Below are 24,460 nucleotides of genomic sequence, written 5' to 3' on the forward strand. Positions count from 1 at the left end.
GTTAACATCGATGGTGCAAGTTGGAAGATCGCTGGTCACCTTATCCATCACAATAAACTCCAGCGGAACTCGGAAGTTGTTGAACCGTGAGGCAACCGTAGCGACAGTCGAAAACAGCGAAACTGCAGAAATATTTCCACCAATGCCAGCAATCTCTGTGTTCCCTGGAGTCTTCCGCGAATTCAGAAGACGACGAAACCTTTCAGTCATGAGATTCGGTTGCGAAGCGCTATCAAGCAGAACTCGAGCGAGGAACGAAGTACCCTTAGGACCGAGGACTTTGACAACAGCAGTGGCGAGAAATACTTGGTTCGAAGGGGAGAGGTCGAGACGTTTGGTCCCCGAGTGCGTATTGGCGGAGAGGCTGAGAGGAACAGGAAGCGAACTATCGACACCAGCGAAATTGGAAACGGAAGGCTGCTTCGGAACTTGATTTGTGCCGGATCCTCTTGCTTTATCCACATCTGGATTGTGTAGTAGCGTGTGATGCTTGGTTCCGCATACTCGGCAGGCTCCGTACTTGCAGGTAGCGAACGAATGCTTTCCAAAGAGGCAGTTGACACACAATCCAGATTTTTTCACGATCGCAGCACGTTGAGTAACCGGCATGTGTTTGAACTGCTCGCAGAAATACAAACGATGTCCCTTCCCGCACGCCGCACAGTTGTCGTTGGATTTGACCTCGGTAGCAGCATTCACGCTCTGGAGATTGGGTCTGGAGTCACGCACTGGTCGATCGGACTGCAACGTCTCTAGCTCCATCACGTACTCACGGATAAACTTGATCAGCTCGTCGTACGTCGGCATCTTTTTTTTATCCGCTGCTCGCTGCCACTCGCGAAGCGTGTTGTGATCCAGCCGCGCTGACACCATATGCACCAGAAGTGAACTCCAGCCTTTCGTGTTCTCGCCCAGCTTCTCCAAAACTCCTAAGTTGTTCTCGAAGTCGCCGACCAAACTTGTCAGCTCACGAGGACAGTCCTTGCGCACCTTTTCAACTTTAAACAATGCCTCAATGTGACTGCGTACCAGGATGTTCAAGTTCTGGTACCGATCAGTCAACATTTTCAGCGCCACCGAATAGTTGTTACCCGTGACAGACATTTTCTCAACCAGTTTCAGTGCCTCTCCTCGAAGAGTCGACTTGAGGTAGTGAAACTTCTGCACATCTGACAAGTCTGCATTGTTGTGCACTAGCGAATCGAACGTGTCGTAGTAAGAAAACCACCGTAAAATACTGCCACTGAATTCCGGCAGTTTAATATCCGGCAACTTCAGGGCCCGAAAAGAATGACCCGATGAACCTGTCATTGGTGCTGGCGTGCGGGATACCTCTAGCGATGCGTAAAACGCTTTAAGCGTGAAGTAATCCTCCTCAAAAGCAGCCATATCCTTCGCGAAATCTATCTCAGTGTTTTCCTCCTCCTCAAGGCTCTCAAGATTCAATGAGGCTTGGCAAAATTTCTTGTAATTGCTTTCAAGAGCATTTTTTCGAGCTAAAGCTTGCTCAACTTGCGTATCTGGGTCGAAATTTTGCATGAAATTCATAGCTCGTTCCATTGAATCTCGAGCCTGGCGATAAATCACCAAGTTTTTCTTAAACTCCACTTCTTTCTTCATCGCTTAGCGGAAAAAATTCAAAAAAAACCGCAAAATACCGAAAAAATATTTTTTTTTGTTTTCAATTAATTTCCAGTGGTACTGAGAGGGTTTAAATTTCCCAAAAAATCGATAATCGCAATCGATTCGCAAAAAATCAAAAACAAAAAAACTTTCAAAAATATTTTTGAATTAGGCACTTTTTGTGCTACTGGGACTTGAAGGGTTAATAATCAGCTCCAAATTGATCTGCTATGGCCTACAGCAATGGCCGACGAACAATATTCGATGATAAAAAAATATCCGAAACATGCACCAATTGTGCTAACTTTTCACTTGGAACCGTTTCCGGCGAAAGAATAGTGGGCATATGACTTACCGGACCGGTCCAACCTACGGTTTGTTGATGTTGACAAATCGGAAAAAAATCACCCGGGAAGTTTCCGAAAAATTCCAACTCGATCCGTTCAACGTCGATTATCGTGTAAAAGCCTCAATTACGCACTCGGGACCGATGACCAACCCCCCTGGAAGTCGAAAAAAGCGTAAGTAATTGTGTATACGAAATTACCACAAGTACTGAAACGATGATTCCTTTCAGGATTGCTGGTTGTTCCGCGGTAATTGATTGCTGCTGCTGCTGGTGCTGATGAGCAAATTAATTGCTTCTGCTGCTGCTTATCGAGGTGCACTTTCTGCTGCTGTTGCTGGTGGTGAACGCCGAAGATGATTCCCCAGGCCTGGCAGGTACATGCGCGATTCAATCCGGGATGAAGGACCATGTACGGACGCAGGATTCCGTTGATAGTGTCCCACGAAATTGGGTCCCAAACGGCGTCGAAGGATTCGAAACAGCAGGAACAACTTTGGTCATCAACTTGACCAGCGATGGCGGAGCAGAACAAAGGCCGAGAAGCGAAGCGAAATTTTCGGTTGGAGACACGTCCGTTCGCGCGAATAGGTTTTGAAAAGTGATTTTATTGAAGCATAAATAAATATACATGTCACTTATACAACTAAACTTTCAGTTCACTTATCACTTTCATGTCATGTTTGTCTCACTCTTAGTTCTATGTTGTGAGTGTACAGTGTTGTCAATTCAATGTTTTGTGTTGTGTGTTGTGTGAAATTGTGTTCGGTGAAATTCATGTTTGTGTGTAGATAATATTTACATAGAATTTCTTCCCTTAAAGCTATTTCACTTAACATTCGTATTTTATAGTATTTTTTCGTATTTTCTTTGTAATTCATTGATGTCTTCGTATTTTATCGTAATTTATTGTTGTGGACCGCTGTTCATTGTGACTGCGCCGGAACAATATGCATATTTAGAGCTACTATATAAAGTTAACAAGCATTTAGACTGTGGCACTAAACCCTAGTAACCATAAGCACTAAGCCATAACCCTTAATCAGCATAAAATCAACATTTCTAATGCAAGTTAGCATTATATCAACATACATAATGCTTTTTCGTTTTAAATCAGCATTAGGCCAGAACAAATTTCAAATCCATCTTTTGTCACTCGGAGTTGGAACATCGCGAGAGGGGGGGCAATAAAAAATAATGCTAAAAACAAATAAATTGGAATAAATTGCACGAAAGCTTGTATGCAACCAAATTGCATACTATATCATTGCACAAAACCTATAGATCAAGTAAATTTTTATCGAATAATTCAATAAAATCAAGTATACAAATAGTGAAAAAACTTCCATCTTCAAAAATTTGTATTTGGTTCTTGAAATCTTTCGGATATTTGAAAATTTTGTCGAAATTTACATAAAATACTTCAAACTTTATTTATTCCCCCCTTCGGATTTTTTGGAGATTTCGAAGTGGGGGTGACAAAAGAAGAAATTGATATTTGTTCTAACCTTATTTATACATAGAAGCAATAAAAAAAGTGGTGTGACCCGAACAGTACTTGAAGTACGGGTTTTTTCACATACCTTATTATTTACACAGTATTCCGTCTCACGACATAACTTGACGAACATAATTCCTAAAATTCACTCGGTTCATAGCAACCGTTCTCCAATTTCTCGGGCACCCCACGTTCGCCAGATCACGCTCCACTTGGTCTAACCACCTCGCTCGTTGCGCCCCCGCTCGTCTTGTTCCTACCGGATTCGCAGCGAACACCTGTTTTGCAGGACAGTCGTTCGGCATTCTCGCAACATGTCCCGCCCAGCGTATCCGGCCAGCCTTCACCACCTTCTGGATACTGGGTTCGCCGTAGAGGCGCGCGAGCTCGTGGTTCATCCTTCGCCTCCACACTCCGTTCTCCTGTACGCCGCCAAAGATGGTTCTTAACACTCGTCGCTCGAATACTCCGAGTGTACGCAGGTCCTCCTCGAGCAATATCCATGACTCGTGCCCGTAGAGAACAACCGGTCTAATGAGCGTCATATACAGGTTACACTTCGTGCGAGGGCTAAGTCTTCTCGACCGCAGTTGCTTGTGGAGCCCATAGTAGGCACGACTTCCGCTGATAATTCGCCTCCGGATCTCACGGCTGGTGTCATTGTCTGCGGTCACCAGTGAGCCGAGATAGACAAAGTCTTCGACTATCTCCAGCTCGTCGCCGTCGATCGTGACCTTGTTATTACTGGACAAGCGGGTTCGGTCGGTCTCGGATCCGCAGGCCAGCATGTACTTCGTCTTGGACGTATTAATCATCAACCCAATCCTTCCTGCTTCGCGTTTCAGTTTGCGGTAGATCTCCTCCACCGCCGCAGATGATCTGCCGACTATATCAATGTCATCGGCAAAGCAGATAAGTTGACTGGATCTGTTGAAAATCGTGCCCCGTGTTCACATACCTTATCAGCATCAAGAGTGGTCGAAATGGTAAAGGCGCAAGGAGAGATAAAGTCTGCTGCAGGATCCTCGGTTCGAGACTCATCAAAGGAAATTCATAATTCAATTATAATTACTTCTCATTTCATAGAACCCTACATTAAGCAGGCATAATCCTTCATTCAGCAGGTTGATTTATGTTGTAGATATTGATTTAATTTTTAGAATTTCCGTTTCACATCAATAATGATCAATCAATTAAAAATTAAAAGGTTTTCTAAGTATGTATTGTTAATGCTTTTATACGGCTGGCGAAAAATGACGTTTTGATGGTGCTCTAATTCAGCATTTGTAATGCTTATTAAAGGCTATGTTGTGATAGCATTTATTCGGCCCGTTATTTCGCCTTTTTGCATTAAATCTGCATTATATGCGCATATAGTGCAAAACCAGCATTAATTCAGAGTTATATATGAGAATATAGTGTTGCTTAAGGGCTATGTTTTAGTGCTTATGGTCAGTGCTGCAAATTTTCAGTGTCAGTGAAAAATTATCAGCTGACTTTATTGCAGTGTATCGGTCAGTTCAACGCCTACTAGATTCATACGAGAATGAACAGAAAGCTCAGTCCTGAAAACTCTCTGCACACTCATTCACCAATCGGCAACATCGGTGCTCAGTATACATTCAGGCTCTTTGCAGGTTCATGAGGTTATCCAATCTTCATTTTCAGTTTCAAGCGAACATTGCTGAAAGTGAAAAAAGCTCCGTTCTATTATCATTAAGTTTAGTTGAATGGTGACAAAGACTGTTCGACTCGCTAGATATGCGGATATTTCATAATTACAGCTGATATCGCTATTTTGAAGGATTGTGATAAAAATACGTCTTTTACAAATGGTATAAAGAGGTGGAAGGTTTAGAAATAAGTTTACAGGTTCGCGAGACGAACGTTGGCGAGGGAGCGCGTTTAAGACGAATGTGGGGGACAAAACTATGACAAAGTTATGACACAAATATGACAAAAAGTTGGCAAAAAAATGACAAAACGTGATAAAGGTGATAAAAAATCTGACAAATATGACTGAAATTTAAAATACAATGAAAAATAATTACTAACAGTACTCTGCCGTAAATCTGACAAATGTGATAAAAATATGACAAAATTTTGACAAAAATATGACAAAATTTTTACAAAAATGGCAAAGTCATGGTAGAAATATGTCAAATGTCGTAAACAATTTACAAAAATATGACAAATATAACAAAATTTTGACAAGCGTGGTAAAAATATGACAATAAATTGACAAAATCATGACATGAAATTGTGATTATAATCAGACAAATTTATATACAGACTCCGTTCGTTTTTGGCAACATGCCCGTAAATTTTATGTTGCCAAAATCGAACGGTTTTTTTGTCACTTTTTTTATTTTTGATTTTCATTTCAAATTAATCAAAATTGATGTAAAACTTTATATTAGCATCAAATTTTTCAATTTGGCTCAATTATATAAGTTTTAAGCAGTAAAACATGGAAAAATTCATGTTTTAAGTGTTTAAAACTATTATAATTAAGCCGAATTGAAAAATTTCATTCTAAAACTACGTTTACCATGAATTTGGATTAATTTGAAATGAAAATAAAAAATAAAAAAGTGACAAAAAAAACCGTCTTTTTTGGATGTTGCCAAAAACGAACGGTTTTTGCTCGGATGTTGCCAAAATCGAATGTTGCCAAAATCAAACGGGGTCTGTATTTGAAAATTTGATATGAAAATAACAAAAATCCGACTATTTCGTCAAATATTACAATTAGGGTATCTCCCAGATTGTTGTCATTTTTTAACCGCATATTTCATTTTATTGTCATTTTTTGTGATAACTTTGTCATAATAATAAGATTTATGTCATAATGTTGTCTTATTTTCATCACATAAGACTTATTTTTGACCAAGGTTTCTCGAAGTTTAGTCATCTTATTGTTAAATTTATGTCATATTTGTAAGATTTTGTCATAATTTTGTAATTTTGTAATTTTGTTGTAATGTTTGTCATTGTATTTTAAAAATTTTCCTTCATTTTTGGTTTATTTTTCATATTTTTATCACATTTGTAAAATTTTTGTCCCATTTGTCGGATATTTGTCTTATTTTTTGTTATGTATTGTCATTTTATTGTCATTTTTTTTGTCATATTTACGACATAATTGTTAGATTGTTGTCTTTTTATTGTCAAATTTTAGTCATATTTGTCAGATTTTGCTCATACTATTGTCACAATTTTATCTTTATTTCAACATATTTATCACATTGTGTCATAATTTTGTCATTTTTTGACCACATTTGTCATGTGCAGGGATGCTTTCCTCCGTGGTGTTTTAACGGAGCCGGAGAATTTCAACACCGCAGTATTATTGCCATTAACTCTCCGGAGAGATTGTTAGTTTTTCACCACTCTCTATCTGCCCACGAAGTACTCGAGTGTCATATACACTAACTTAAACTCGCACCGCCACCAGATCCTCACATTGGAGCATAAATGTTTGCACCGTAGAGCTCCGTAGAGTGGCAAATTTCCTCACCGGCGAGAATGACCTGCGTTTTTTTGTGACTTGGCTTTGCCGAACGTAAGGAAAGCAGGAAGTTGAAAGCAATGTGCCATAAGACAGTATCCATTCCTTAGCCATTCTTACGGGGCGTTCGTAAATTAATCGTTTTGAGTGATGCATCTGTTGATCGATTTATTTTGGTAGATGTCAAAAAACCATCCAAAGCATTCACATTTACATTCAAAAAATCACTTCAACCAAAAACATCATTTTATTTCTACGAGTAGATAGCAATTTACGAACGCCCGGTATAATAAGCTTAAAAATTTTAGTAATCTGATGAAACCGAAATCTATTTAAAAAAAAATCCATCGTTGCAACTGGAGACAATTGTCATCAAAGTGGAAAAATGTAATGCAAATATATTAAATTAACAATATTACACTTCAATAATATAAATACGCATTTTCAACATGGATCAACAAAAATCGAAGTTAAAACCCAACTTTTTTTCCATATTCTTTGCATTTTTTTAAATGATTCATGTCACATAAAATTGAACAATTCAATCAATAGGAAATGTTCCAGATTGCCCGAATTTATCCGGGACAAAACTTGAAAAAAGTTACCGGGAATAATGCAATAAGTTCACTCGGCCCGAACTTTTCAGAAAATTGTAATAATTAAAAAAAAAAGTTTTAACGAAATAAACATTTTTATTTATAGAAATCTTTAATAAGATTTGAAAGCAATAGATTTGGATTGGTAACACATTTCTTCTTCAGATAAACAAACTGTTTCTTCATAGCTAGTCCTATTGAAACTGCCGCTTCAAGTATACTATCACTCGAAATACCCCTAAATGTAGACAATCACCTGCAATGTTTACGTGTTCAAAAACTGGATCGATCGGTTTTCTCGGTGGTGTATGTGGTGAACATAAGAGCTCTCACTCTCACGCTCGTTGGTGTTGAATTCAATATAATCTCTCCGGTGGTGTTAGTCAAACATCTCCGTGGTGAAATGCAGAGAAACTCCGTGGGGAATCGAAAAACCCGCACCGCGGAGATTCTCCATAGAGAAAATGCATCCCTGGTCATGTGTTTGAAATTTTCGTCATATGTTTACTTAATTTGTCATATTTTTGTCATTATTAATTCCTACCATAAATTCAAATCTCCAGAAATCCAACCTCTTTCCCCCTTCAAATAATCGTACAGTACAGTCTAAGCGATTTTCAAGTCGCGTTTTCTTTTCGAACCCCAATTCATAAATGGCAAAAATAAATGCTTGCTGAAATTATCAGCAACTTTCGCTGACACTGATTGAGTGCTTAAGCTGCAGTCACTGATCAAATACAGTGAGTGACAGAAATGCCTAAGCGAAAGACGCTTTCATAGCTTTCGAGTGAAACAAGTTGGTTCGGGTTTACGAGTGAGCTTTCTACTGACTGATAGACACTCTCACACAGCTTTATGTAGGCACGAGGATGACCGAGCCGATCAGAAGCTTTCATATTTGTTGACTTTTCTACTCCGTTCATTTCAGTTAAAGCTTTTTACACTGATAGAAAATCACAGTCAGTATCATTTGTGCTTTAAGAAAATTTGCAGCACTGCTTATGGTTACTTGGGAGTACTGGTGGTAAGTGGCATGTACTTTCCTAACATATTTTGTTATTTGTTTACTATTCTTTTCGATGATAGAAGAAATTTTTCGAAAGATCCTTATTCGAAACTGATTTCAAGCGTCTTAAGTCGTGTGGGATGTGTTTTGCGATGCTTTGCTGCGAATTTATCAGACTTCAAGTTATTTTTATGTGTGTTACGGATACGGATACGTCGATATCCGACCACAAGTTTGCTGGAATCTAAAACAAAGCAGAAAACTTCCTCCGGGAACATCTTTCTAGGTGATAAACGAAAACAGTGGTATTGATATGGTTGTCGATATAGAAAAAAAAAATAATTTAAAAAGGATAGTTATTTTGTTTTTAAAACAACACTTCAAACTATCCACCGATCAAACATTAGATCGTTAAAATTACCCACGGAGGATACATCCTGCCTTACCGAAGACAATCTATTGAGCGTTGTTCATCAATTGATTTTTGTCGAAAAATGTTGGGAGAGTTCACCTGTTACTTACTAATGTTTTTTTTGTGATAAAGAAACAGATTTCATCGGAATCATTTTGCTACTATACGTTCAATTTTTATGTTTTAAGCATGGATTTACTTCATTTTCTAACTACGGCGGTTTCCTTCAATTGTATGCTCTAGCGCTGAATTTTGGTCATGGGACTCATATGCGAATATTTTTTCTCATGGGACACACCAGGGGTCATATTTTTTCGAAATTTTGGGAACCAACTTCGATAAAAACTTGTTTAATAGGTAAATTGGACCACAAGAAAGCTTTTTCCATCGATAACTTAAAAACAATGAAAATGCACAATATAAAATGAAGAAGAAGAAGAAGTACAACACATATTAGAGTGACTGGATCTAGAATTCAGGATAAATATGAGAGATTCAGATTTAGCTTCTGGAATCCTGAATTAGTATCCGGGACCAGGATCCAGGATAATCATCCCAGGATCCAGGATAATCATCCCAGGATCCCAAATCAGGGTCCAAGATTCAAGGTCTAAGATCTGAAACCAGAAAAAATCAAGATCAGGGTTGTGGAATCCCGAGGGGCCCGTTTGCAGGGTTCTCTCGAGTCAGATCTCTACTGGCATTATCGATCATAAGACACTTGAGAGCTCAGTTATGCTAGCCATTGCTATCGCTGATGTTAAGAGCTTGTCTCTCATACTCTTACAGCCACAGGCATAGCTGGGACGCCACATTTTCCCTGTTTTTAATGTGCTTGTAATTTTATTTTATTTTGTTTTATGTTATGATTGATAATCGATGGCCATGGTCTAAAAACCGGCTTGTTTATTCTTATCAATTACCATGGGCTAGACCCAGCTATCCGAAAACACTTTCTTAAACAATTTTGTCTCTTTTTTTTCTTACAGAAACATCCAATGCGGCTCGCTCCAGTGCAAGAATGGCGAACAGACGCCAGTCGAGGACTGCGGGGAGAACTCAAACTCCAAGGCATTCATTACGATGGGGGGCAGCACCTATGAGTGCAGGTAAGACAAAACTGAAATTAAATTGAGTTTGTTCATGAATTGAAATAACATATTTTTTAAATTTCAGATCGATAACCGGTTCCACGACCAACTCGGCCACGCCCCCGCTCGGTTTGGTCCAGAATGGGACGCCGTGTGGCGAGAACCTGATCTGCATCAACCAGACCTGCGTCAGTTTGTTCATGTACGTGGACCAGGTCAAGTGCCCTACCAACCATAACGATCGGGAGTGCTCCGGAAATGGGGTAAGTGGCTTGTGAAATTCCGATTTTTTTTTGTCGCAACAATAAATATGGTTGTTTCAATTATGAATTTCAGGACTGCACCAATACCAACAAGTGCTTTTGCAAGTTCGGCTGGACCGGACCGGACTGCTCAATACAGGCTCATATCACAACGACGCTCGCGTCACTCGTCACCACAACCTCAACCGAAATAGCGATGGAAAAGAAGGTCACTCGCTACGGTAAGTCCATGCGTTTTTTTTTTCAAACTTGTTAAACATAGAAAAACAAATCCCTCGAAAATCCAATATGTCCCAATCCACTCGAAACACATTCTAATCGAATAGTTTAACTCATCATAAGGTCCCAAATAATAATCAAAAACACAAACCATTTCAATAGTTTTCCACTATCTCTAGGGCGCTAAGTTAAAAGTACATTTTGATTTCTCACTCTATCTATTGATTTCTACATTATAATTTTCCCTAGAACCCAAGCCATCTAGGTCTGGCCTTGTGACCTTGCAATTATAAGATGGCGAACGTGTTTATTCCTTCTTCATTTTTTATAATTTTCTTTTTCATGTTGGGGATTTTGTACTCCTATTTTTCCACCTGATCGATAAGGAGAAACAGACCCGGAATCCTTTTCGACCCATTCATTGCTCCTCTTTATGTTGAGGTTTCGTTGATTTTTTTTCCAATTTTCTTTCATCGTCTCAGAGATCAAGGATTTCTGCTTTTTGTTTCTAGATAAATCCACCTTTTGTTTCTTGTTTTTTTTTTTTGCACGCTTACGAAACCGTCCTCGTTCCAACAACTTATCCCCACCATCTTCCTCACGGTTTGAAATCCCACTGAACAATTCTATTTCCAATTCAAGAAAAAAACGGAATCAGAGCTGATTCAATTATGTCGGTTTAAAGCAGAAAAAAGGACGCTTAATTGGATTCTGCCAGCTACAATAAGCGAAGTAATCTCTTTTACGTGCCTTGAAAAGTGTAATTTCTTTCGAATCGTCTTCTTCCGTCATGCTGGGGCAACAAAAAAACTGTAGTCCCAAGTGGCGACGTACAGCTTAAATAAATTATGACAATGGTAATCGTTTCCCATCCAAATTCGCTGCTGTAGCCCCGATAGAAAAAAAAACCGTAGTTTGTAGTCGTAGTTTTTATCTTTCAATCAAAATCTAGTTAGAAGTAAACGATATCATTTCATCTTAGCGAACCAATTCCAACCATAAAGCAATAACTCGTGCCAGTTAGTCCTCCATCTATAAAGTTAAACCCAGAAATGCAAAACTGCTGGCAACACTGCCCTGTCACCTTTATTCTACTTATATCAAGCTATCTCTCTCGCTTCACCTTATAGACTGAAAATAATCCGCAGCAAATTCAAAATACTCTCCTCCTCAAAATAAAAATCGATTTCAAGGACAGCTAACCACAATTAAAATGCCACACCGAAAGAACTTTTCCCTTGTTTCTCACCCCTTTCTTTTAGTTTACTTTCTCCTTGTTTCGTTTAATCTCATTTTGTTGGTTTCATTTTGTTTATTTTGTTTCCCTTGCTATGTTTTTCGATAACTCCTGCGTGCATTTTGCAATTGAAATTTCCTTTCCTTTTTCCACATCCCCCCCTGAGAAGCTCTTCTGGAGCAATACACGACAAATTAATTGAATTCATCTTTCATAAGGTTAAGAAACAAACAAAAACCCATCGAAACGCCATAACTCAAATCTGTCTTTTTTCTTCTCACTGCGTAACCCACGCACACTTTCACAAACATCGCGCCCAAATGGCAATGGCTGCCGTTATTTTGTTCTCTTTTTCTACCTTCGGTCCGCTTTAAATTCTCTCTCTTTGCTTTGGTCACACTGGTCCAACCGAAACCGATTTGATTAAAAAAAAAACACGAAAAACCAACGAAACACAATTTGGAAATAATTGTAAACACCACGCACCAATTGATGGCGACCGTCAAAATGATAAACAATTGAAAAAAAAATTACCAACACATGCACATGAACCAACAACGGTAATGCGACGGCAATCGCGCGACGAAAACGGAAACATATTGGACATGTTTAAAAAAAAAACCTGAATCCCCTTGAAAACAGGTGAACACAACCAAGGTAAATTCAGCACGTTAGCAATGGTCATCATGTTAGTGGTAGTCGTCAAATGTGTCTTCCTGTGTTTCGCACTGATGGCTGTGTGTTACAGGTACGTCGGAAAAAGCCGTCGGAAAGGCCGAGGGAGAAGAGAAAATTATTTCTCGCTCGCTCTCTCGCGCCCTCTCTCTCTTGTTCTCTGTTTATCGGTGTGTCTATGTGTCGTGACCAACTTTTGTTTTTTGTTTTTATTAGGCCTTGTCCACATTAGGTAACATGGACTGCGATTAAGGTTGCTGAGACTTTTTTATGGTTACATTTTGGTTGCTGAAAGCCTTCCATACTTGTCGGGAGACTTGAGACATGCATCTCTTCGTCTAGTTCAAAATGTTAACATAAACAAGTCTCAGCAACCAAAATCACAGTTCAAGTAGCCGAATGCGGACGAGGCTTTACGATTTCTTTCAGTGACGTGTTTTTGTTTACGTTTGGCAGGGGTGTGACGCAATGTGATAACAATATTGTGTAATTTTTTTTTTCTTAAATTAACTTGAAACATAATAACAAATTTTTCAAGTATTTCTACATAGTGTTAAAACTTAAATGAATATATTTCTTAGATCCTCCCAAAAACTTTATAATTATAATTTATTTTAGTTTCAACTGGTAATACTGTCACACCCCTGTTTTTTTATTTATTTTTAATCGATGTATTTTTTTTCATAAAGGACAGTCCACTAATCAGTTCAATTAAAAAAGTAAGAGTAGGAAGACAGTTGACTTAAGTTTTGAGTTGAATATTAAAACTGATGAACTAAACAGAATAACATAATTGTATGAAAAATAAACAAAACAAAGTAACCGGAAGCACTCAGTTTTTTAAGCAATGATTGTATGGGAAATTCCTCTGACTCCGGTCAATAAAACGGAGTAACTGAATGGGCGCAAATTCGCAAGGATACTCTCCAGAATGTTTGTAAATTGTTCCGGCTTCGTTAAAAAGACCCAGGCTGGAGAGTCGCAGATTCTGAAGGATGTTGAAAACTTTTTTTCGAATTTTTGGAATCCTGTACTAACTGTAAAATTCGGATAAGTGGAGTTCTATTAAAAATGCAAAACTCAGATTCTTAGGCTGTAGCTCAGATCTTTAGAGAATTGTTTTGGCTCCGGTAAAAAAGACCTAGTAAATCAAAAAGTGCAAATTTCAAAGGAAGTTTTTTCCTGTTCCGGCAAATAAGACGGAGTGGCCAAAAGTTGTAGATTTTCGAGGATTTTGCTTGGGATTTATTTCGGTTCCAGTAAATCTGACAGATTGGCTGCAAAGCGCAGATTCTTAAAAGTATTCCAATAAATTTTTAAGAAATGTCTTGGCTCCATAAGACAGACTTGCTAAAAATTGCAGATTTTTGAGGATTTTGTTAGGAATTTATTTTGGCTCTGGATAATGAGACAGTGGAAGGGCAGATTCTTAAGAATGTTTCTTTGAAGTTTTTAAAAAAGTCTCGGCTCCGACAAACAAGACTCAATGGCTCAAAATTGCCAATTTTTAAGGGTATCTATGAATTTTCGAGCAATGTCTTGACTCCGGTAAACAAGAGTAGCTGGAAATTGCATATTTTTTGAATAATTTGCTAAGAATTTATTTTTGGCTCCGGTAAATCAGACGGAGTGACTAGAAAGCACAGATTCTTGAAAAGTGTCTTGAATAAGGTAAACAAGACAAAGAGGCTGAAAAATGCAGAAATTCGAGTATATTGTCAGGAATTTATTTTTGGCTCCGGTTAATCAGACGGAGTTGCTGGGAAGCGAAGATTTTTAAAGATGTTTCTATGAATTTTTGAGAAATATCTTGACTCCGGTTAACATGCCGGAAGGGCTGAAAATTGCCGATTTTTGAATATTTGGTAGGCAGTCGAACTATCCGGTAAATCAGACGGAGTGGCTGAAAAGCGCAGATTCTTAAGAATGTATTTTGCTTGGGATTTATCTCGTTTCCGTTAAATAAGACAGAGTTGCCGAAAAGCGCATATTCTCAGAAATTTGTCAATGTTTTTCTTTTTTAAAATCGTCTAGACTCCGGTAAACAAGACAGGTTGGATGAAAATTGTAGTTTTTGAGGCAGACAATCGTAGATGCTTTCTTTGAATTTTTAAGAAATGTCTCGACTCCTGTAGACAAGTCAGAGTAGCTGAAAGTTGCATATTTTTCAAAATGATGCTAGAAATTTATTTGGGCTCTGGTAAATCAGACGAGGTGGCTGGAAATCGCAGACATTTAATAATGTTTCTATGAATTTTTCAGAAATGCCATTGGCTTAAAATTGCCAATTTTTAAAGGTTTTCCTGGGGATTGATTTCCGCTCCGTTAAATCAGACTGGAGTGGCTGAAAAGCGCAGATTCTTGAGAATGTTTCAATGAGTTTTTGATCAATGTCTTGACTCTGGTAAACAAGACAGACGACTGAAAATAGCGGATTTTTGAGTATTTTGCTAGGAATTTATTTTCGTTTCCGGTAAATCAGACGGAGTGGCTGGAAAGCGTAGATTTTTATGGATGTTTCATTGAATTTTTCAGGAATGTCTCGACTCGAGGAAACATGACAGAATGGCTGAAAATTGCCGATTACTGAAGATTTTGCTTGGGTTTCATTCCGACTCCGGTAAATTAGACGGAGCGGCTGAAAACGCAGATTCTTGAGAATGTTTCAATGAATTTTTGAGCATTTTCTAGGATCCGGTAAATAAGACGGAGTGGCTGAAAATTGCAGATTTTTGAGTATTTTGGTAGGAATTTATATGCGGCTCCGGTAAATAAAACAAAGTTGCTGAGAAGCGTAGATTTTTGAGGATGTTTGAGTTTTTCAGAAATTTTCTCGACTCTGGTAACAAGACAGAGTGGCTGAAAATTGCAGATTTTCTAGTATTTCGTTAGGAATTACTTTTCGACTCCGGTAAATCAGACGGAGTGGCTGAAAAGCGTAGATGCTAAGGGATGTTTATTTGAATTTTTCAGAAAAGTCTTGACTCCGGTAAAACAGGACGGATCAACTGAAAATTGGAGATGTCTGAAGATTTTTCTAGGGATTTATTTCGGCTCCGGTAAATCAGATGGAGTGGCTGAAAAGCGCTTATCGTTAAGAATGTGTCTATGATTTTCTGAGACTCCGGAAACAAGACAAAGTAACTAAAAATTATAGATTCTTGAAAATTTTTAAGGGATTAATATCGGTTGCGGCAAATAAGACGGAATTTCTGGACAAAAAAAGATGCTTTCTTTGAACTTTAAAGAAAAGTCTCGACTCCAGGAAACAATACAGAGTAGCTAAAAATTGCATATTTTAAAGGATTTTGTTAGAAATTTATTTCGACTCTGGTAAACCAGATGGAATTCCTGGAAATCGCAGAATTTAAGAATACTTCTATAAATTTTTAAGAAATAACTCTGTTCCAGTGAATCAGACATAGACATATCCTGGAAATCGCAGAATTTAAGAATACTTCTATAAATTTTTAAGAAATAACTCTGTTCCAGTGAATCAGACATAGCCTTCGTCTCAAAGAGACGAAGTTATATCAAGAATCAGCTAGAATATAATTGTTTCTCAGATTTTCATGGAATTTCCGACTCCAGCATATGAAACGAATGCGCTTGGAAAGCGTGCTCTGTAAAACAAGACTGAGTAGCTGGGAAAAGCAAATTTTTTTAACTATAACTCAGATTTTTTCAAGAATCGTTCCGACTCTGGTAAACAAAACGAAGTTATTAGAAAAGCGCAGAAACGCTTTATTCATCTAGTTCGAGATCCGGTTCGAAGGACCAAATGTGTTTGCCTATTTCTCAGAGCAACTTTTCCTCATATTTCTGTAAAAAAAAGAAGTTCATCAGTTTTCATATTCATCCATTTTTTTAGTAGAAGTTATTATTATAATACGCATTTTGATTTATGTATTGACGATTCTTTAGAAGACACAGGTATAATAAACCAGTTTTAGGAAGAAGGTTAAGAACAAGGACTTCAAAATGACCAGTGATCCTCGAAAACATTTCAAGTGAATGAAGAACCAAGAAAAACAGTGCTGTCAACCAAAAGGTTTTTTCAAAGATTAAACCAGAAGATGAATGCTCTTCCGTAATCGAACAACAAAACCATCAAACAGTTGAATCCACTATACATATAAATAAATATTCGGTGTACGTACGTGTGCATATGTAATCTTATCGCTATACTCAACGTGACTATGTGTTGGTGACTCTCGCTATGTGAAAATATTATTTACCGACTCACTCTCACTCACTGTAATCACTTTCTGTCTCTGTCAAAAACTCCGAACCTCTTTGATTTTCCCTTCACGCTCTCTGTCTCTACTTTTTCTTTTCCCTCTGGAAAAAAAATCATTTGTACATTTTTAGGACCCTTGATTCCCACCAAAAAAGCTGTAAATTTTCCTTTTAAGTTATACAACTTTTTTTTTTGTGATTTCCTGTTAACGAACGAAAGCATCCTTTCCCCCTAAATGTGCAGATCAAATAATTGCCCAACTATATCTGTGTTTTTGTTTCATTGCAAAAATTAAATCGCAGAAGTCCCAAAAATCCAACGCTTACTGCGCCACTGTCGTGTAGTGTTGTTTTCACTCGCAATCTCAGAAGGCCATCGAAAGTTTCAGACAAAACAAACATTCATCAGCCTTTCGCTATCAAAGTTTGAACGAATATATCCGAGCTTCCCTCCACTTGCAGGCAATAACAACAACCAAAACAAAAAAATAGCCAATAACCTATCAATCCTTATCGTGTTTTTCTGTCAATGTCAGTTTGTATCATATATACATACGTATATTTATTCCGTATATCTGTATCTTTATCACATCTAATATAGCTTCAAGTGCCTATTGTTTCCTGTTCCCCGATGATTTCCTTTGTTCGTTCGTTCGATTGATTTGTTGCCGTTAATTTCTCTTCGTTTTGTTCTTCTGTTGGTTTCCTATGAGTTTTGTTAACCTCCTTTGTCTATTCATCATTATCGACTTTTGTTCCTTCCACCGACGACGATTTGATTGTATCGTACTATCGTAACTTCTTCTTCGCTGTTGTCCTTTTCCTACAGACTAACACGTGCACAGTATTTGCTGATTTATAAGTGACCACCCCAATCCCGCCTTTTTCCCGAAATCGTTGATCATTTGTCCCACTCATTGCTGTAAAAATCCACTCACACAAAACCATACACACTCACCAAAACATTTATCTGATTGCATAACCTCTGCAGCACATGTGTATATTGGTAGGGAAAATATAACAATAGCAATAAAACAATCAACCCCCAATCGATTATGGCTGCGGTGGATAATTCATTTCCGACGAAACGGAATTTTTTTTTAAACAATCACCCCTTCTCTAATGTTCATTAGCTTCATCATTGTATTCATAAATGTGCCCGACTCTCCTCCGATGATTAACTCCATTGATGATGGAGAGGCTGATTTTTGAATAAATCACACACACAGACACTAAATTAACAGCATTATTGTGTGTATGCATCTTCGTATGAATGAATGAGCGAGCGAGTGTGTGTTTGTTGATAGTACTTTTTTTTTGTTTTGTTTATTTTGTGGCGGGCGTTTTCATTTCAAACTGTTGCAGGATAAATTATGACTCCAAAAATCATATATTGTGAACCCCCGGTATCATCAGGTGAACAGGCGAACTTTTTTTCTGTTGCTTTCTAATCCCGAAATGTGTGGGTGTGGTGGATGTGAAACGAAAAACGAGTGGAAATGACTTCCCCCACACTCATTTTCGATCAGCCAACAGTCAGTGTGTACTAAATCAAATGACATCGAGCGCAATCGGGCGGAGGCGGTCGATTGTCTCATAACAATTTATTGAATCGAGATACGGTTTCGGGTTTTGTATGGCGGTGTTTTTACTGGTGGAATATACATATGCAGGTAAATGTACATATATTATTGTTGGTGCTCAAAACTAACTGCAGTCTACGAGTTCATATCGCAATGGTGGATACGATTACCGATTTAGAGGTTGATAAATTAGAATTTGGTAAAAAATGGTGTGGCAGCTTAAAAACAATGAAAATAAACTTGGCAACTCTTTTAGAAAACCGTATCTAAAACTTCGAAAAAGAACCTTTCGAAACCCAATTTTTTAACTTAACATTTTTTTAAGTAAAAAATAAAACCAACTGGCGGACCAATTATTAGTAATTGAGTTTAGTTAAATAATTTTTATCGTTTATCAATTATCCATGACAAAAGATCCCATTTAAGGGCTCTATCCAGTGCTACAAATTTTCTGAAATATGATATTGACTGTGAGTTTCTTTCAGTGTAAAAAGCTCAAACTGAAATGAAAGGTATAGAAACGTCAACAAATATTAAAGTTCAGATCAGAATCTGTTCAGTCATAGTCGTGCTTACGGAAAGCTTTGTGAATATATCTATCAGTCAGTAGAAAGCTCACTCGCAAACTACACGGTACTTGATTCGTATAAAAATCCATACAGTTTCAGGAAAACTGTCTACACACACTTTTAAATTTGGGCGTTCTATGCAGAGCGTGTCTAAAGAGCTTTTATTCATTTCCGGGCTTTCGATCAGTTGCTCAATTCTGTATTTTTCGACGTAGGGATGCCCATGCAATTTTAAGCTCGCTTTAAAGAAAAAAAGAAAATTTCACAAGAAAAAAATTATCATACGTAGAGCAATTAATTCTTTATGTTTTAATTATACAAACGATATTAACTATACATATAAACACATACAAAATTACAAAATCTGATGAGGCAAACAGTGTATATTAAAGTTTGAGTCATTTATTGTGGTTTGAAAATAGGACAACAATCTTTTTTATAAATTTATTTATTAACGGTTTTCTAAGCAGTTGGATTAGTGTGAAGACTGTTGACAAAGCAATTTTTCAGATGTGTACATGAAAACTCCTTTCCTTTGCTTTTTTCCGGGGGGATGCTCTGGGTTGCCGGCTAGCAGGCTTCCGAAAAGTACTGCATTGCGATGACAGCTTTTTCTTCGCCGAACAAACTGTCTCGGTTTGCCTTGCCACTCGGTTCGCTGCTGTACCGTCGGTGACGAATAAAAACGCTTCGGCTACGTCGCACACGTTCGGGAACGAAGACTGTATCTGAACAATCGGCTCAAAGCTTGCGCTGCCGAAAATGTTGTGCTTTAAGCTGTAGCGAACCGAACCGACAGTTCGATTTTCATTCTTTCATGCCTCCTGTTTCGCAAATTATTTCATCTTAACTGTCGGCTGTAGGGCGTGACTGTCATGCGCAGGACTGTCACGGGCGACTGTCATGCCCATACCGTATCCATGCCCGGTCGTATGCTGCTGATGCTGCTGCTCGGTTCGAATAGATCGAACGAGCAATCTATTCCAACCGAGCAGCAGCAAACGACCGAGGCGTAACACGATGTGTGGTGTCGGTGAAGGTTATGCGAAAATTGTTATAATCATTACCTTCGATAAAAAAAAAACCTTGAAAAGACATGAATTCAATCGTACAATTTAATACTTTTTTATTATTTTATTTTTATTTTTTATTTAGAATCATAGCCTTAGAAATATTTCACTCACGGGAGAAGTGGGTTGGGATGGAACACATTTTTTGTGTCGATTCGAAGGTAAACTTGGCCGTTATAATTTTTCTCTAGAATTTTTTGAGTATTAAAAAAAAAATGAAAAAAAAAAATGAGAAAACGAATTGAAAAAAACTAATATAAAAGGCAAGTGATGAGAACCATGACACATAAAATAAATACTCGTAGAAATAATCATTTTGGGGTGAAAATCTCGAAGTGAGATCTTGTTTTGAATCTCAATCTGAAATTTGAACCTGAAACATAAATCTAAGCCTGATACCTTCAACTAGAAATCTGAATGTAGAATTTCAATCTGAATCTGTATATAAAACCCTTCTCTGAAATCTGAATCTGAAACCTGATCTCAAAATTTTAACCTGGAATTTCAATATTAAATTTGAATAAGAATCTGCCCAGCTAACATGAAATCGTAATAGAAATGATAATCCAAATCGAATATAATAACATTTTCAATAACTATCGTAAACACGTTGGTATTGAGTGATTTTCTATCATACATTTTAGACAAGCTTTGCCCAAAAAAAAATTTAATCGGATAGTAGTTAAGTCAATTCGTAAATATGTCTCCAAAAAGTTGAGAATATGCTAATTCGACATTTACGATTGGAGTGAACTGATTTACGATAAATGGGCGGTCCTTCAATTGACACTCAATCCGGTCTCTTCCTTTGACCGGTTCGTAAGAAGAAAATCTCACCTATAGAGCTATAGCGTGGACATTATCAACTGATGAGATGGCATCGTGGTAAGATACCGGACTACAAACTCGGAGGACTGGAGTTCAAATCTCGGTCGAGGAAATTTTTTTCGTACATTTTGCTTTTTGTTGGCAAATCTAGTCGTTGGAATTTTGTCATTGTAGATATATCGCCTCCACTTTTGTAGCTATATGCTCTTTTGGTAAGTTTTATACAATCTTTTTTTCTGGTATATTTGTTTGAATAATTCTGTTGTTCCTACGTTATACCTTCATAAATGTTTGCTGGGTGAAATCTCAATCTTAAATATGAATCTGAAATATGAATCTCAAATTTGAAACTGAAATCTGAATCTGAAATCAGAATTTGAAATCTGAATCTGAATCTGAAATCCGAATCTAAAATTGGAACATGAAATCTGAATCTGAAATTCGAATCATACATCTAAATACGAAATCTGATTCTGACATCTGATTCTAAAATCTGAAATCTGAAATCTGAAATCCGATTCTGAAATCTGAATCAGTTTGTGTTTAGACTTCTAGCCGAGTAGTCGACTTTTTTTCTGCGACGTTGTCTCAAGCTGTGTGTAGCCTAGCTACTGTTTAAATTTCGCTTTGTTCAAAACAATAGCTGATATCTACCTACGTGTGGAAAAATGGCAGCCAAACTGGAGGAAGCGCGCACCAACACGCTGCGTATCTTTTTTGGGCCTGGAAGATCTGAACCATCAGATAGCGGATTATTTCAGTTCATGAGATCGAAAATGAGTTTGGTTTCCGCTCAGCTCTTGGCAATGTATAAGGAGCCAAAAGAACATTGTGTCTACCTGAAGTTTCAATCCGAAGCTTTATTGAAGGAGACGCTGTTACGGTTGCCATCTTCGATGGAATATTTTTACGATGACAATAGCTCAACAACGGTAACATTTTCTGCAGCGTCGAGTGTGTTCAAGTATGTTCGTGTTTTCAATCTTCCACCGGAGATACAGGACAAAGAAATTGCGGATGTGTTTTCAAAATTTGGAACAATTCAACGTTTGGTGCGCGAAAAATATGGTGCTGAGACCGGGTTTCCAATTTGGACAGCAGTTCGAGGCATCCATATGGAAATAAAGAGTGAGGTTCCCACAACAGTACATGTGCGTAACTTTCAAGCTCGCGTTTATTATGAAGGCCTTCAAAATAAATGCTTTGTTTGTGGAAGTTCAGACCACATTAAGGTTAACTGTCCTAAGCGTGCATCAGTGAACAACCGATTGAGTACATTGCGTTATAGTGACGTTGCAGCTGGGTCTAGTCGTGACGTAGAAAAGTTGTTTACTGGACAAAAAGTTACCATGCCAAAACCCCTGTTGCAAAATGAGGCGAATGTTGGATCGAGCAATCAGAACACATTGGATAGAGCAACAAACCAAAACGTTTCGGAACTGTCCACCAATGAAGGTGGAAACCAGATTGGAGATAAAGAAAAAGGTCTAAGCTTTTGTGAAGCTTTGGATACATCCGAAGAAGTCGATGTGGCAGATGGTGACATGGTGGGAATTGAGGAGGAGCAAGCTTTCATGAAAGTATCATCGGAGCGCACAAAACGTGGAAGAGAAGAAATTAATAACTATAGCAGAAGTGCATCCGAAACATCTACGGAGTCGGAACCGGGATCGGTGATCATTCCTTCAGCAAGTATTTCACTAGCACAGAGTAGGCTAACTCGATCAAAGTCAAAGCAACAAAAAAAGCATTGATAGTTGAAGTTTCACTTAGCTCAGCAGTGTTGAATTAAGTTGAGATGATATAAGTTGTTGTTTTTGTTCTAACAGTTAAAAGTAGCCTATCGGTAGCCTATAAATGAAACGAGATAGTATCCAGGAAATAGAAATTAAACACCAGTAGTAATAAAAGAGTTGAAAAAGAATTCGGTTTATTAGAATACAAGACTTTATCTATGCTGACTGAACACAACTGTAGGTTTAATTATATGTTCAATAAAAAATAAATAAATAAAAAAAAAAAAAAAGAAAAAAAAATCTGAAATCTGAATCTGAAATCTGAATCTGAAATCTGAATCTGAAATCTGAATCTGAAATCTGAATCTGAAATCTGAATCTGAAATCTGAATCTGAAATCTGAATCTGAAATCTGAATCTGAAATCTGAATCTGAAATCTGAATCTGAAATCTGAAATCTGAATCTGAAATCTGAATCTGAAATCTGAATCTGAAATCTGAATCTGAAATCTGAATCTGAAATCTGAATCTGAAATCTGAATCTGAATCTGAAATCTGAATCTGAATCTGAAATCTGAATCTGAAATCTGAATCTAAAATCTGAATCTGAAATCTGAATCTGAAATCTGAATCTGAAATCTGAATCTGAAATCTGAATCTGAAATCTGAATCTGAAATCTGAATCTGAAATCTGAATCTGAAATCTGAATCTGAAATCTGAATCTGAAATCTGAATCTGAAATCTGAATCTGAAATCTGAATCTGAAATCTGAATCTGAAATCTGAATCTGAAATCTGAATCTGAAATCTGAATCTGAAATCTGAATCTGAAATCTGAATCTGAAATCTGAATCTGAAATCTGAATCTGAAATCTGAATCTGAAATCTGAATCTGAAATCTGAATCTGAAATCTGAATCTGAAATCTGAATCTGAAATCTGAATCTGAAATCTGAATCTGAAATCTGAATCTGAAATCTGAATCTGAAATCTGAATCTGAAATCTGAATCTGAAATCTGAATCTGAAATCTGAATCTGAAATCTGAATCTGAAATCTGAATCTGAAATCTGAATCTGAAATCTGAATCTGAAATCTGAATCTGAAATCTGAATCTGAAATCTGAATCTGAAATCTGAATCTGAAATCTGAATCTGAAATCTGAATCTGAAATCTGAATCTGAAATCAGAATCTGAAATCTGAATCTGAAATCAGAATCTGAAATCTGAATCTGAAATCTGAATCTGAAATCTCATTCTCAAATCTGAATCTAAAATATGAATCTGAAATCTGAATCTGAAATCTGAATCTGAAATCTGAATCTGAAATCTGAATCTGAAATCTGAATCTGAAATCTGAATCTGAAATCTGAATCTGAAATCTGAATCTGAAATCTGAATCTGAAATCTGAATCTGAAATCTGAATCTGAAATCTGAATCTGAAATCTGAATCTGAAATCTGAATCTGAAATCTGAATCTGAAATCTGAATCTGAAATCTGAATCTGAAATCTGAATCTGAAATCTGAATCTGAAATCTGAATCTGAAATCTGAATCTGAAATCTGAATCTGAAATCTGAATCTGAAATCTGAATCTGAAATCTGAATCTGAAATCAGAATCTGAAATCTGAATCTGAAATCTGAATCTGAAATCTGAATCTGAAATCTGAATCTGAAATCTGAATCTGAAATCTGAATCTGAAATCTGAATCTGAAATCTGAATCTGAAATCTGAATCTGAAATCTGAATCTGAAATCAGAATTTGAAATCTTAATCTGAAATCAGAATTTGAAATCTGAATCTGAAATCTGGAATCTGAAATCTGAATAGGAAATTTGAATCTGAAATCTGAATCTAAAATTTGAATCTGAAATCTGAATCTAAAATTCCAATCTTAAATCTAAATTTGAAATCTGCATTTGTATCTGATTCTGAAATCTGAATCTGAATCTGATTC

The 24,460-nt window shown here is 37.3% G+C and overlaps 1 protein-coding gene across 10 annotated transcripts in view; it reads left to right on the forward strand.

The window, feature by feature from the left end:
* Positions 1–24,460, forward strand: part of LOC129739173 (disintegrin and metalloproteinase domain-containing protein unc-71) — a 1,315,240-nt gene that overhangs the window by 1,158,463 nt on the left and 132,317 nt on the right. For 9 of the 10 annotated variants that reach the window (XM_055730589.1, XM_055730594.1, XM_055730590.1 and 6 more), the window contains 3 exons: positions 9,982–10,101; positions 10,169–10,346; positions 10,420–10,567. In XM_055730589.1, coding sequence (XP_055586564.1) covers positions 9,982–10,101; positions 10,169–10,346; positions 10,420–10,567 — 446 coding nt within the window. Of the gene's footprint in view, positions 1–9,981; positions 10,102–10,168; positions 10,347–10,419; positions 10,568–12,444; positions 12,551–24,460 lie in introns of all 10 variants that reach the window. The other variant, XM_055730592.1, reaches the window with a different exon arrangement.

This window comes from Uranotaenia lowii, chromosome 1, assembly GCF_029784155.1.
Source record: "Uranotaenia lowii strain MFRU-FL chromosome 1, ASM2978415v1, whole genome shotgun sequence".
Classification (NCBI taxonomy): Eukaryota; Metazoa; Arthropoda; class Insecta; order Diptera; family Culicidae; genus Uranotaenia; species Uranotaenia lowii.